At 47.5% G+C, this 16,127-nt stretch overlaps 1 protein-coding gene across 2 annotated transcripts in view; it reads right to left on the bottom strand.

Annotated features, from left to right (window-relative positions):
* The window catches only part of LOC147906026 (uncharacterized protein ycf23-like), a 61,415-nt gene extending 45,842 nt beyond the window's left edge, over positions 1 to 15,573 (bottom strand). Inside the window, exons 1-2 of one of the 2 annotated variants that reach the window (XM_087382740.1) lie at positions 15,286 to 15,573; positions 2,798 to 2,863 (exon numbers count right to left, since the gene is read on the bottom strand). In XM_087382740.1, coding sequence (XP_087238866.1) covers positions 2,798 to 2,863; positions 15,286 to 15,486 — 267 coding nt within the window. In that variant the 5' untranslated portion in view covers positions 15,487 to 15,573. The remainder of the gene's footprint in view (positions 1 to 2,797; positions 2,864 to 15,285) is intronic. The other variant, XM_087382731.1, reaches the window with a different exon arrangement.
* Positions 15,574 to 16,127: the final 554 nt, after the last annotated feature.

Raw genomic sequence — 16,127 nt, 5'->3', positions numbered from 1 at the left:
CTGGATCATTAAGGCTTTCCTACCTTCTCCTTTGAGGAGTTGTGGAGCTCTCTTGCTTATGGGTATTCACCATGTTTATGGTTGTAATATTCAGCTTTCAAAAAGTGCAGCAAAGATATCCTTCCACCAAACTACCGAGGCCCACCTCTTGAGAAAGAGTGTGTGGTATCCCGGCAATGGAACAAATGAAACCGGCCTCTAATCACTCAGAGGGCAGTGGAACTAAACCTTTAATCACTTCAACACTTATTTACAGCTCACAAAGCATATATCACAACCATTAATCATTGCATGATCACCATTTGGCATTTACCCATTTGTTCACAAACAAAACCACTGAAAAAGGGATGGAGGCTAGAATGCCCTTGCTCAACAAACATAGACAAGTGCACCCGATTAGCCCCAAACACCGTGGCGCCCCTTTCGGTATTTCTTTATATTTCACAGTGAAATGATTACAAGTTGCATCTGGGAGACCCTCCCTGCAACTGAGCATGCAGCCCCAATTCACTGAGCCTTCGCTAGGCTTTCAAGCATAGAACACCATCATATAAGTGCACTTAACCCATAGGCTCAACCCAAAGGCATTCTCTTTTCTGAGTGCAATTCCATTGGCTGTCCAAGTGCAATCACACTGCACCCCAGCTGCACTCTTTTTGAGTGGTTTCCAGATGGCATTCACAAAGCTTTTCAAAGCTCCAAAATAAAATCAGCAAAGTACCCAACCAAAGAATGGCTCATGTAGCACTGCCTCAGCACCTGTGAACCAAGAAAGAGACGGCACACGAGGCCAACCAATAGCTTATGACAAAAAGAAATTGTAGCAGCAAAATCACAACTCACCAAGCCTTGAAAACTCGAACCAAGTCCTCAATCGCCAAGAGTACATAGTAGCCAATGCCCAATTGCATTCTCAGCCAAAGAGGAGTGCAAAGGCATGAAGAAAGAGCATTTACAAGAGCCGACCAGCAAGAATTCCACTGAAAAATGCGAAAAGAAGCACTTCTGTCGCGAAGAAGTAGGAGTTCTTAGGCTCAAAAGAAGCGTGCTTTAGAGAGGAATGCATTGAGAAGGTTTTGGGGAAGTTTCATCGCCGAAAAGTCCTCCAAAACTGAGAAAAACCAGTCAACCAGTGCGTGGGACCACTCGAAATTCAACAGAAAGCTATAGCTTTGCAAGAGGAGAGGCCCAGGAGGCTGTAGAAGCAAAAAGGTCCAAAAAAAGCCACTTTTGTAAATTTGACCAGGAAAAGAAGTGCTCAACTCTGCCCATTCTACCAAACACACGGAGGGAAAAGCATAACACTGCGAAGGGGAGGCAGAGGGGAAGCCATCGGGCCAAACGGAAGTCGAGGAATCCAAACGAGTGAGGAGTTATGAAGAAAAATGGAATTCAACTGAAGGAGGATGAAAATCCAATCCAAAATCTCAACAAAGGGAGAAGATGAGAGAGAAAACCACACATGAGAAGTTTAGAAGGCCCAAGAAGGTCCAGGAATGGCAAAGGAGCATGTAGAAGGCACTAGAGCCACCTGGAACTCCAGGGGGGCCACTGAAGGTACATGGCCCTCTAGGGAGGCCATTAAAAATGCCACATCATCATTTTCTAACAACCACTCTTTTAATTCCTTGGAATACCTTTGGGCCTAGGGATTAATTACGCTTATGTGCTAGGCACCATGCCGCGTTTAATTACACATTATTAAGCCCACGCTTGGACTTTTAAAACCAAAGTTGTCACAGTCTTCTAGTACATTAAAGTACTTAGAATTTCACGCCCCCGTGACAAGACGCCAGGACAGTCTATTGCATGCAAGACCTAACAATTAATGGGTGCCATGGTTGTGTGCTACATCTAATTGTTGCACGTACAAGAGGGGTGAATTGCCCTACTTTTAAGGGGCTAAAGCTGCCTACAAGGAGGAGCTCACCTTGGTGTGTGACCACGGGCTTGGAAGGCTCTAGAAGGACCTCACCCATGGCATGTGGACTAATTAGGATAAGCAAGTGTGGGTAAGGGGATGGGTTGCCGATTTGGGAAGCACCCCTCCCTGCTTTCCCATGAAAGGGAATGTAATGCTTTTGGGGGTCTCACGTTTTGAAACAAAGAGCTTCATAATGTGCAGATGTTGTACTCAGTTTTCTATCAAGCAATACAGAAGCTTATGGGGGGTTCTAGCCGATTGGTCTTGGGCCCTAGTTCTGTGTGTTGTGTGCTTGCATCTCCCTCTCCCTTCGTCAGCCAGCAATTAGAGAAATTCAGTTTTGACGAAAGATATCAAAGTGTTGCATTGTTGCACCTGCTCAATGTGCAACCCATGTGCTGAATACACCATCTAGAGACTTGCAAATGCAAAATCAAACATTCAAGCTTTGCAGTCTACAAACGTGCCAAAGTGTTGCAAATTTATTCCAAAATTTCATGCGTGGAATTTCCCTGCTCCAGATCATCTTCAAATGCTTCCAATCAACACGTGTGAAATAATGCCACAATTGGAAGCATGAAATAACCAAAAAACATGTCAAATTCACTTTGTAGCATCTAAATTTCAAGCATATAAAAAACGCCTCATCCATGCTACTCAAATCTGCTCTTAAAAACTGCAATTCACCTCAGCTTTGCAGGAATGCAGAAATCTTGAGGAAGGGTCTGTATAGGGATCTTCAATAAAGTAACTCCCAAGATATAGACCTCACTAGGACCTAGTGTAGGAGGTCATGGTATGGGACGCATGTTTCTACTACCAGGCATGTCTAGTTGTCACACTCAACAAACAAAACAAATGAACTGCTCTTACCTTCTCTGCAGCAATAACCACTGAAGCAACTCTTTCTTCATCAAAATTTTGAAGACCTGCAATAACCTGCAAAAGCAAAAAGTGAATCTTCCTTATTGTTTATAATCTAGTAACCACACTTGCAGTTTTAATTTGGAATTTGGAAACCATAAATGTGCAATAGAATTACACTCCATGCAAGAGAAAGGGAGCAAACTCACTATCAAATATAAGCCATGAAACAAACATCATCCACACTTCTAGGATTCAATGGCCAAGAATCAAGACATGGTCAATTCTTCAAGACTTTTGCAGGAGAGTTGTCCCTCATATGGGCCCCTTGCAGCCTTCATATGAGGCAGGAGAGAGCCGGCCAGGTGGTGCAGCCCAGTCAGGCCTAGAGCCAGGGCTGCAGCCCTTTGTAGAGCAGCCTGGCAGCCTCTATATGGAGCAGCAGGTAGTCGGCCACCTAGGGCAGCTGCTGGCCCAGCAATCAGTCTCTTTGGAGCAGGGGTTCAGCCCCATACATAGGGCCTTGTGGAGCCCTAGAGATAGGCCAGGGGGTCGGCCCCCTAGGGGCCTACAGTCGGTTATCTAGAGCAGGTGAGTCAACTGGCTTACCTCAGCCGACCCAGGAGGGTGAAGGGCTATTTACAGGTCCCCCTCATTCCGTTTCATGCATCTCATTCTAGTTCCGTTTCATGCATCTCATTCTAGTTCCTTTTTATCAGTGTTGTGAGCTCTTGAGCAGTCTTCTATAGCAGAGGTTTTCCCCCACCATGTTGGCTGAGATCACTTGAGAGGGGGCTTCAGAGGGGGCTGTATTGCTCTGAGATACAAGTGCACATGCACAGAAGCAGACCTTGCACTGAGGCCAGTATCAGTTGGATTATTGTTTCAGTACCTTCTGTTGGAGTGACGTACCAGTACCAACAGTTGGATTGTTGTACCACACAAGTTATTGTACCAATACTGGACCAGAGGAGGGTTATCTAGCACCTGTGGCCTGGGAGCAGCAGTACCAAGTTTCTAGTGATCATGCTAAGGCGGTTCATGCCAAGAGGGGGCTTCTTTGACAATACCTGTGGCGGTCTTCAACGATGAAGTTCAGATGATGGATTTCTCCAGTTGTTCCCGTGGCAAACCCAACTCCTTGGTATCTGTGTTCCATCCAGAAGCTGAGAGGGGATGTTGGAGGTCAACATCTCGTAGAGAGAGAGGGCCTATGTTGTGGGTGTGCCTACACAGAGAGACGTTAGGATAGGACACAGAGAGAGGGCCTTGTTGTGGGTGTGCATGCCCAGAGAGACGTTAGGATAGGACACAGAGAGAGGGCCTTGGTGTGGGTGTGCCCGGCCCACTTGAGGATAGAGTAGGGGAGCACCCCCTTTTATGGCTGTGTGCAGCCCATGTGGTGGGGCCTCATGTATGGTAGAGGTCGGTCACCCAGAGCCTACGGTCACCCAGAGCCTGGCGTGTTTGCAGGAGGGTTGTCCCTCATATGGGCCCCTTGCAGCCTACGTATGAGGCAGGAGAGGTATTGAAAATAGGAGGATAGAATCTCTCACACCTCTCACTCCGATCTCAACTCATACAACACTCAGAAACCTTAAATAGATGATCACACATACACTATGAAACCTTCCTCCACCAGCATAAAAGAGAGAGAGAGAAAGAAAGAAAGAAAGAAAGAAAGATATATTAACGTCCACGGAAGACCTCGCAGGCCTATGGGACAGAGTGATACAGTATAATAAAAAAAAGAAACTCATACATGCCACCAAGGGCTGATGCAAAAGGGCGCACTAGGGCCGTTTGCTGAAAACTAAGCTAAGCAGAACTCCTAGCTCGGACTCAGAACTCAAGCTCAAATTCTCCAACTGAGCTGAAGCTCAAGCTGGGGCCCAATATCAGGATCCAATGCCTGGTATCAGAGCCTCCCTCCTATGGGCCGTGAAGATGTCGCGGATCTGTATCTGTCGAGTAGTCTCATGTGGCAGCGGTGGACACGATCGTCTCGATCTGAGGACCCGACGGGCTATATCTACTATGATCCCACGCCTCTGGCGGTCTCCTCTGAGGAGGGCCGCAATGGGTCATATCTCAATGGTGCGCAGTCTAGCAGCTATGCGCATCGTGTGTGGTCGTCAGTGGCTGAGCCATGCTGTCCTCGTATCAGCTATCTCCTCCTCCTCGATCCCACTGTGTCTTGGGACTGACTCAAATGTATAAAAATCCGTGACCTACCTCTGAGTAGGGTCTGCCCTACAACCTGTGACTCATCTGGTGTCTGCTGTGCTCGAAGCTGCTTCAGTAAGGTCTCCCTGTGTCGGCGCATCTCCATCAAGTAGAGCCCTATGCACACCTGGTCCTCGAAATGTATCAATCGCGAGAGTGGGCCAAATCCAATCCCCTCCTGATATAGGCAGTGGTAGCGTCTCGTATCTCATAGTAGGCCGGACAGATGCACAGAAAGTGCTCCTCAGTCTCAACTGTCTCCATATCACATATCATACATATCCTCTGCTCTCTGGGTATGCGTGCGGCACGTCCGGCCTCAATCTTAAGTTGGTGGTAGGAGACTCGCATCTGCCCAATGGCGATCCTGAGTGCGTGGGAGACCCCTCTGTCCTCAAGGTAAAGTGGCCTGATGATAAACCCATCTTCCGATACTCTTAGGACGTGGTCACAAAAGAACTGCATCTTAGGAAGTGGTCCCCCCCCCCATATCCGTGAAGTGTAAAGCTGTAGGAGATCTAGCCATATGATACGGCTGATCTCGTCACGCGGGAGTCGGGGTGCATCCATACTGTACTGAAAGGAGGGGAGCCTATCTAGATAAATACCATGCCTCGCCAGCCATGTGCCTATGCGTGCATACCAGGTGTCTGCGCCGCTTCCTGCCAAGCGTATGGAAGCCTGTAAGGCCACTCTCGATAGTCTCCAGTGAGGTAGGGCCCAAACTCTGTGGATGTATGTCACTGTCTGGAAGATGGCATCAATCTGAAGGGGTGTCATCATGAACTCTGCCTTTATGATCTCATGTGGGACTGAGGGCTTACTCCGAATTATCCTGGAGCCCATGAGAACCTGCAGCCTCTCAAATGTCCTCCATTCCGCTATCGGGAGGTCACACAACCAAAAGGGTACAGCATACATGGCCGTCGGTCGGACAAGGGTGTCAAAAAGCCAACCCTTCATCGGAGGGTCCTAGAAGTGGGCCTGGAAACACTCTCTCTCCAAATGGGCCAATGCGCCCCGTCCCCGTGTGAGCCGTGTTCTAGCAACGTGGGTCATCATGAAGAGGGGTCCTGAGAAAACTGCACCCAAATATGTATAGGACTGCACTATCTCCACTGGGGCATCTCTGTATGTGAAACTATGTCGGTGAAGCACTGCCCGTGAGGTGTTGAAGATCATAACCTTGGTTTTCCCAAGGTTGACTATCAAGTCCCTCTCTCTACAGAACACCTCCAAGCATCCAAATGTCTGTCTGTAAGCCCTCTGCTGATGATGATAGGAGTACTATGTCATCTGCATATAACAGTATCTGTATCATGAGATCAGCCAGTGGCGAACCCTCCCCCCCCCAGACGCGGTCTAAGAAAGATGTGATCTCATCAATGTAGAGTCCAAAGAGCGTCAAGGAGAGGAGGCAGCCCTGCGTCACCCCTATCGTACTGTCCACCCAATCCGATATACCTCATGGGGCTCGAATCCTCCCTCGAACAGACTCGTATAGACTCGTGACTCCCCAGATCATGGAGTCCGGGATATGTAGCTCACGTAGTCTCGTGATCAGACGAGATCACGGGACAGTATCGAAGGCCTTCCGAAAGTCTACAAAGCATGTGTAGACTTTCTGATGTCTAGACCTAGCCTCCTCAATGATAGTCCGCAGAGTGAAGATGTGATCCAAAGTAGAGTGCTGTCTCCGGAAGCCTGCCTGTCCTAGTGCTCGCTGCCCCTGAAGCTTCGTGTGGCTGCTAAGTTCCCTCTCTAGCACTGATCCATAGATCTTGGCCAAAGTATGACCAATCATGAGGGTGTGGTGGTTTTCAGTGTCCATGGGGTCCCCTGCCTTGTGTATCAGTACGATGGTGGTGGTGCTCCAGGTAGGTGGAAAACGGTGGCATACTGCGTGATTGAACATCCGTGCTGAAATCAGGGCCAGGACCTCATGCCCATGTGAGAAATGCTCTGTTTAAAGTCCTTCATGATCCTGTGCCTTCCGATTGTGTAGACGGCGTAGTGCAGCCCGTATATTCAGCCTATATTCTTTCACAAAGTGTGGGATAAACAAGCTCCAGATGAGCACAAGGCAGGCAGCAAGGATGCTGTCCAAAACTGCTGAGTATATCAGAGAACTCCCTCTTAGAACGCTGCTCGTGAGTGTAGGCTTCAGTTCAGTGGATGAGGGAATGGAGGAGTAAGGTGCCCTTTATATAAGCCCTGTCCAAGGCTGTCAAAAACCGACCAACAGGGGGTCGGCCCCCTGCCTGCATGGCTGACTTGCAAGGGCGCCTCCTTCTAGACAATGGGTCAGCCATTTTGGCCGACCAATAGCTGACCACGCCGACTTGGCCTGGCCTATAAATAGGCCCCTCAAACAGAGCGCTTTGGGCAGCACTTGGCAAGCCACAATCCCTTCCATGGTCTTGAACCACTCCTTCCTGTTCGACATGTGCTTTGAGGCTCCACTGTCCACGTACCAGCCTTCCTTGCCTTCGCTAACAGCGTAGGCTAAGCAGTACTCAGTAATGATAAAGAGAGAGCCGGTAGTGACATTGGCCGATTCAGTCTTTGGCTCCTCCTTGGCTTTGGACTCCTTCTGCCTGAGGTCTGCCTTCTTCTTTCGGCATTCCTTAGCTGAATGACCAAGCTTTTCACAGTAGAAGCATTTTATCTTCTTCTTTTTCTCTGCATCCTCGATCTTGTTGTCCTTGGAATCCTTGAACTTGATGTTTCCTAGCTTGTCCCTTGCCACGAGTGCTTTCTCATCCGATTGATTAAATAGTTTCTCTCAAGCCTCTTCCTGCAATAGTAAAGGGGCCAAGCTCTTCGAATGTGAGAGGCTTGGTCCTGTGTCCTGCAGTGACTGTCGTCACGAAACTCTTGAAACTTCGAGGTAGCTTGTGAAGTGTCAGCAAAGCTAGATGACTTGAGTCTACCTTCTACCAATTGCTGCGAGCTGATCCCTCACCACCTTGACTTTTGTCAAATGGTCATGAACGTTGTCTCCCTCACTCATATCCAAATTGTATAACTGATGCTAAAGAGTGAGGATCCAAGACGTGTTATCTATTTCGTACAAATCCTTCAAGATGGCCCACGCCTCTACAGACGTCTCCGCCATCTGAATGTGGGGAATTACTGCATGCCGTCGTCCCTATCAGCATGGCTAGGACTTGGGCATCTCTTTCTTCCCACGGTGCGAGATCGTCCCATCTACTGGAATCAAAATTCTTTCTTTCTTGTCCAAAACATCCTCCGGCCTCTCTTCAACACTTGTATAGAACATCCTCCGGCCTCTCTTCAATACCCGTCACAAGCTTCTAGAGTTTTCCAGCCATGAGACGGCTCCGAATCTTCACCTTCCATATGGGATAATTAGTCCCATCCAGCTTCCCAAACTCGGTGTCACTCTGCTTCCACAACATGTATCCACTTGTTTGGTAATTCTTCTTTTTGTATTTCAATAAGCATGCTTGTAAAAGAATAAAAAGAAATGTTTTTCCTACTGTGTGAGTTAGGTTAATGAGAACTAGGTCTAGCATTTGAGGGTGGATCCCTCTGCTTGGGGTTATCGGCATTAGTGACCCGCAAGATTGATGACCGCACCCCACCCGAGTACCCAATTACAGGACCAATCAAATGCACAGATTGCATACCGACCTAGGACTCATTCAAGAGAATGCTCCCTAAGCTTTGGGTGTGGACCTGGAAGCATGCTAAGAGACATGGAGATACAAATTAGACGACAAACTAATGAGCTCAGTTATGGCTCAATTGTGACCCTAGAGTATGTCATTGGATAGTACAAGCTGTTAGGTACCCAGCAGTGAAATCAAAATTGAATTCTGACAACTATGTATTTTTAGGGTTTTTGGGTGACATGGCATGCTGACATGGCAGCCTTGAAATTTGGCATAGCCACATGGCAATGCATGAGACATGACAGCCTGTGGGGGGGGACATGTGGAGGGCCATGCATGGACCATGGCACCACTTGTCACTGCAGGACCTACAGTCACCCATGCAGCCCATCAAAATGGGCTGAGCTTATAAAAGAAGGCCTTCCCTCCCCCTCTTTCCTACACAAAATCCAACATCCATTTCAGTCCCTCCTCTCCCTTGATGCAGCAGCCCTCCTCCACCCTTTGAGGTTCAGCCAGCTCCTCTCCAGCATCTTCTCTCTCTACTGCAACACTTTCTCTCTCTACTGCAGCACACTCTCTCTCTATACAGTTTCAGCTCCTGTTCTTCAAGGATCTGCCCCTTCTCAGCATTTCTAGAGCAGCAACAGCTTCCCCTTTCCTTCTCCCAGCCTGCGGGCAGCAACCGCACCCTCCTCTCTCTTGCTGCAGTATTTCTCTCTCTACTGCAGCACTTTCTCTCTCTACTGCAGTAATTTCTCTCTCAACAGTTCCAGCCCTCAGCCTCTCTCTGCACCTCTGGAACTGCAACAGCATCTCTCAGCTTCGAGGCAGTCATATGGGGACTGCACATCAGGGAGACAGAGGTTGCCATGGTTGGCTCTCGATTCCTCCATGAGGTTGGCAGCAGAGGGAGACGAGCGATGCTAGTATATGCATGGACTCACAGATGGTTTGTGAGACTAGGGTTCCACATCGATAGGATACCTCCTTTTCAGTACAGTTTAGATGCCCCTCCGGTACTCCCACCCACCATCACAATTGGGCCACACACCAACCAGGTCATTCGAGAGAATCTCCTACAGCTACACACCTTTAGGACCTGGTTGGAGCCGAGGGAGCTTCCAGTGAAGCTGAGTTTCTACAGAGATTATTGTCTTCGTATTTCGGAGGAGGGATTCATCACACCACCGGGGTACACTGAGCTTCATATGCCTCACTCACTACGGATCTCCATCAGACAGTTTTGGGTATCATCACACCGCCTCTGCACAGAAAGCGGCAAAGCAGAGGGGATTCCTAGGAAGCATCGCTTATGCATATTGTGCAACTATCAAGAGGTTGACTCGGAGGAGCATTTTATTTTCAGGTGCCCAGTGTACTACGAGATCCGAGGTCGCTACCACTACCTCTTCAGAGACGGCTCGGGGCTCCTTTCCAGATTCCTCGCCTACCCAAATCAGAGATGCCTGCGGCCTTCATTCACGAGGGGATCCAACACAGAGAGTACTTACTGAGGCGACGGGACTTTGCCACATCATCAGACACCTCTCAGAGCAGGATCACAGAGTTCTTCCCATCGAGTGACATTGATCATCCACTCTCTAGCCACAGACGTGACAGAGACCTCGACCCAACGACCGTAGCACGACACACGAGACATCAAGGGGACACACAGATCACTCTGGGGGACCTCCCGTCATTGTTTAGACCCGGGATACGTCCCACGGGAGTAACGGTGGCTCTGGTCTTGTGTCGAGTCTCGTCCAGGAGACCGAGACGCACGGCACCCCTTGACGGGCGCCAACGTCCCATCACCGGCTATACACCTGCCAAGGCGACATGACATACGGAGGATTCCGCTCCACTCCAGTCCTTTTCTTTTCATTGTTACATCCAGATGTATTTGATTATGTATGATCAGACTTAGGGTTCAGCACGGGTGATGATGCTCGTTTCAGTAGCTCCACCCTTACTGTGATTTGTATCAGGTTTTCTTTCAGTCTCATAGACCCATCGGTCTTCCGAAGACTCTAATAAAATTTCTTTCTTTCTTTCTCTCTCTAAAAGTATAACCCCTTTCAAGCTTTCTCTCTCTAGCCTACATGGCTTTTTCTGAGTCCTTACTCCAGCCCCATGATCTCACTCTTTCCACCCAAAGGGGCTGTAGATGCATCAAGGACTCCATCTCCAAAGGAATCAAGTCATGAGGGGAGTCTGTAATTTCAAGTTTATCTCATTTGTAGCACAATTTCATGTTGATATTGCTCTCTTTCTAGATAACTAGTGCACTAGTGCTTGCAACTAATGTTGGATGAAAGAGGTGATTGTTGCAGGCTTCTTCCTTGTGGATTGGGATAGCCAAAAGCTGATTCTCTATCAGCCCTAGCCTTGGAGTCTTTCTCTCTATTGTCTATATCTCTCTACAGTTGTCCCCAAATCATCTATATGAGTCCTAGTTAATACCTGAGTTCTCAATTTGGAAGGTGCTTGCACCTTGGTCTTCTACCTATTTCAAGAAATAAAGTGAGCCTGGATAAGGGGGGGGGTGTCTTGGCCCCTCAACCATATTGCAACCTCAATTTGTTGTCAACAATTGTTAAGCTATGTCAATCTGAATTCACCCTCCTCTGCACTCTCTAAATTACAGCATTTATGTGTGTGGGCAATTTACAACAGTTTCTCTAAAAAAAAGTTGTAAGACTCCATTGTCTAAAGTGATAAAAGCACAAAGTAGTTAATACTCGCCAAAGTTAGGGAGGAATGAAGACGGAAGATGAGAACAGGAGGAGGAAGGACGAGCATGGGATGAAGAGGCTATGGATGGATCGTTCTCTTCCATCTTCGCTGTAATATCAAACAGCAAACTGAAAAATGGACTTACAGTAGAGAACTTGACCACGCAGCAAACCTGAGTGTCAATTGGAGTCGCCTTCTTGCTGAGGAACTCCCTTCTAGAGCTGGAAACCTTGCTCTGATACCATGTTGAAAATAGGAGGATAGAATCGCTCAGACCTCTCACTCCGATCTCAGCTCAAACAACACTCAGAAGCCTTAGATAGATGATCACACATACACTAAGAAACCTTGCTGGAACAGCATAAGAGGGAGAGAGAGAGAGAGAGACAAAACTCAGACTAAATTCTTTCACAGTGTGTGGGATAAACAAGCTCCAAATGAGCACAAGGTAAGCAGCAAGGATGCTGTCCAAAACTGCTGAGTATATCAGAGAACTCCTCCCTCTTAGAACGCTGCCCGTGAGTGTAGGCTTCAGTTCAGTGGATGAGGGAATGGAGGAGTGAGGTGCCCTTTATATAGGTCCTGTCCATGGCTGTCAAAACCGACGAGCAGGGGGTCGGCCCCCTGCCTCCTTCTAGACAATGGGTCGGCCAAAAGCTGACCAGGCCGACTTGGCCCGGCCTATAAATAGGCCTTCAAACAGGGCTCTTTGGGCAGCACTTGGCAGGCCACAAGCCTTGCAGGTCCCATCCCCCTGTTATCTCCTGCCCTCTTGAACCCTCAAATCGGGGGCTCACAGGTGGGGACAGTGATATTCTAACAACAGGGTCGGCCAGGTGGTGCAGCCCCACCAGGCCTAGAGCCAAGGCTGCAGCCCTTTGTAAAACAGCCTGGCAGCCTCTATATGGAGCAGTAGGTGGTCGCCCACTTAGGGCTGCTGCTGGCCCAGCAGTTGGTCTGTTTGGAGCAGGGGTTCAACCCCATACATAGGGCCTTGTGGAGCCCTAGATATAGGCCAGGGGGTTGGCCCCCTAGGGGCCTACAGTCGGCTATCTAGAGCAAGTGGGTCGGTCTGCTTACCTTAGCCGCCCAGGAGGGTGAGGGACTACTTATAGGCCCCCCCCTCATTCCATTTCATATCTCAATCTGGTGCCTCTTAAGCAGTGTTGTGAGCTCTTGAGCAGTCTTAGTTTTCCCCACCGTCTTGGGGGTTTTTCCTGAGCTCACTTGCAGTTTCTCTCCTTTCTCTCTCTCTCACTTCTGTTCAGTTCCGCTGGACTTCTCACAGTTGTTATGGCATGATAGACCTATTAAGCTTTCAATGTAGCACTAACATAAAAGATTCAAAAGGAAAAAATTATCCAAACTGATCAGTACACGCCTAGCACCCTTTGCGAGTTTGAGAAATAAATGACAAAGATGGAGCATTAGCTTGTAAATTATTAGTGCGATGATTGCCACATTTAGTCATATTCTAGTTAGTATGGTTAGAACAAAATTATTGGCCAAATAGACATTATACTAACTGAAGTTGTGGGGTACTCCCCAAATTCATGTTCAGGCTATCCACTCCATTTTTAAGCTTAGGAAATTTTAACTATGCATTAGTCACACTTAAATCTCCATCCCCTCGCATATATTGGGCTACCATTTTCATTGTGCACACTCCACCTTAAGTAGTGCTCTCCATTCACCTTTGCATCCATTGCTTGTGCTCCCCTTCATTCAATATCATCTTTTAGTCCCTGCTAATCTGGTGATCAGAGTCTTTGCCACTAGTTTCTTACTTATCAGGCAATCTTGGAAGAGCTTTATGCAGTTGTCTCACATGCAATCCAAATTCAGCTCAACCACACATATGGACAAGGTCTCAAGTTTGTCATCATCTTTGCATCATTGACATCGCAAAGGTCACATGCATGCCAAGAGATCTCATGCATTTTTGGGCTGATTTCTGCAATTTTTAGCATATGCAGATTCCTGCACAAATTTCAGCACTAGAACAACACTCAGTTTGGTAAGTAGGCATCCCAAGGTGCCAAAATCTAAAGTGGCAGCTTCAAATTCTTCTTGGAAGTAATGTGCCCCAAACCCCACTATCGAAGTACCAAACTGCTACTAAAGCATCACTCACACTGAGTGAGGCAACCTTGTGGTTGACATCGCACCTGGCATTATAACTGCATACCAAAAATGACCAACCTTCAGCCACAAAGCAGTTAACAAAGCTCTTGATCCTATAAAGGAGGGGTGGAAGATATGTGGTCCAAGTTGTTTCAGACAACGCAAGTAACTACATGAGGATGGGAGAGCTTGTGGAGGCACAGTTCCCCACCATTGTATGGACTCCTTGTGTGAAGGACATCGGTCAGCTCCCTTGGATTGCTAGTGTGATGCAGACTGGTAGAACATTTGTAGCTTCTTTAAGCAAAAGCCCAAGGCCTTGGCCATGTTCAGGGAGCATACCAACTTGGAAATTGTCCAACCATTGAAGACAAGATTTGCATACATGCACATTGTTTTGGAGCGCCTTCTTGCAATGCATGCAGCTCTTCGACAGAAGTGGTGTGTCAAATGTGGTTAGAGTGGCCTGACTTTACCAACTAAGACAGCAAGACAGTACAGAGCATGTGCTTGGATCACTTACTTTGGAGTGACATGGAGTCCATAGTGAAAACTCTCCCTCCTTTATTCGTTGCCTTGCAGATGATAGATACTCTTGGCTTGGTTCATCACTCACAAAGCAATTGCTTGTTTCGTTGAGTACATCTGACTCCCTCGTGGCTTGTTCAAAGATCTCGGTTTTCAAGTCGAAGATCCGTTGATCACATACTGTGATAATCAGTCTACCATAGCAATAGCACTGAACAACAGCCAGCCCGAGCGTCTGAAACATAATGACCTTCGATTCCACTTCATCAAAGATGAAATCAAACAACCAAGACTGCAACTTGTCTATGTCTCCACACACGAAATGGCAGCAGATGTTCTCACCAAGCAGCAGATGTTCTCACCAAGCCGCTCCCCAAAGCCTCACATTGGAAATGTTGCTCTGCACTTGGAATCACATCCCGGCTCCACTGCCACCCGATAGTAGTGGCTAGTCTGTTCATAAAGCTCAAATATTTTGGAGTTAAGAGGGGTATTAGAATATTGTATTAACTCCAATAATTAGCTTAGCCATGAACTCAATATGCCTACATAAGTCCAGATTAGTTACAGCAACGGACATTTCTGTTACGCACTTGTATTCTTTAAAAGGGGCCATTCATAAGACTCTATACACAGATCTTTTTCACTACGCTTTCTTGTCTTGTCTTCTTGCTCGAGCGCTTCCTTTCTTTTCTTCCTGCATTCGACTTTCCTTCGCCCCTTTGTTCTGCACAACCCCTCGTTCTTCATCGTTCATAAGTTTGCCTCTCTTGCATGTTCTATCACTGCAATTACTTTAGAATTGAATTTTTCGAAGGACCCCGTGGCACTAGATAACGAACATCAACACAATTAATTCGCCAAGAAACGCGAGATGAAGAATTGCATTTGTGTTGAATGAACCGGTCAAATTGGAGACGCAGAACTGACAGAATGTGAACTTCTTTTCCACTGAAAATATCAGGGACCTCTATAGCGAAATATAACTGCATAAGTCTACCCGTGAATAACAGTCAGTATCTTTCACAACTGCAACAAATCATCTGCCAACTCGAGGACCATGGATGTCAGGTTGGCTCAACACACTGCAAGAAATGCTCCGGTTTACAAAATGCGCTTCGTAAATACCGTAGACCAGGCTACTATGATTGAGCCTGTTGATGCGGTTCAAAAGTACGCCTTGGACTTAGGGGTAGCCAAAAGAAATGGACATTCCATAACGAGCAACAAGCTCCAACCAACCTTGAAAGCACGTCGACAGGTGAAATCCTTGAGGGCGAATTCTCTAATGGACCGGGAGGAAGAGGCACGAGGGACTGCGAGAGGACGGAAAGAAGCTGCGCGGGTGGAGAGGGAGGCGGGGCGAAGCAAAGAGAGGGAGGAGGAAGCGAAGCATGAGGAAGAGGAGGAGAGGGAAGGGGCAGCTACAGTGAAGGACGCCATAGCCACAATGCTCCCCTTATCAACTTCGCTTGTAATAGTAGTACCAGTGTTCACAAAAAACCTCCAAACTATCCTTAGACAAATTCCCAACTTAATGAGCTACTCCAAACTATCATTGGTAGGGTTTTTCACACCTGTCCGCCCGCAAAATGACTCAGTGTGAGCAGCCACTTATTGGTTTCGCACCCATCCGTGGAATCCTTGTCACGTCCAAGCCTTTGTAAATTTTCGAAACGGCCTCATCACGGTGCCTAAAAGAGCATCCGCGAGCTCATAGCCTATCAAAATTCAAGCAAGGACTTGAACCTGGGTCCCTCTTTCAAAAACATGACGTTTCAACCAAATCGTTTTTAGTGTAACCAAATGACGTATTTAATAATATAAGGCGAACCGTCCGCTCGGTTGTGAAAACCATCATAGAGAAACGGCGGAGTTCTCTTGATTTAAAGGCAGACAAGGATTCAAGGGGTTCCCCTGTCTACAAACGGATGTGAAATCCCCCTTAGACAAATTCCCACATTTTAACAAGGTGAATGATATATCTATTGGAAGATATCATGGAAGCGACAGAAGATGGACACAATGAAAAGAAGTGCTCATAGAATGAAGAACAATGAGAGCCATATGTAGGGCATCTCTAC

This window comes from Dipteris shenzhenensis, chromosome 1, assembly GCF_047967505.1.
Source record: "Dipteris shenzhenensis isolate YYH24624 ecotype China chromosome 1, Dip_SZ_1.0, whole genome shotgun sequence".
Taxonomy (NCBI): Eukaryota; Viridiplantae; Streptophyta; class Polypodiopsida; order Gleicheniales; family Dipteridaceae; genus Dipteris; species Dipteris shenzhenensis.
Note: the sequence above shows the minus strand (reverse complement) of the source record. Positions and strands in the feature narration are given on the sequence as shown.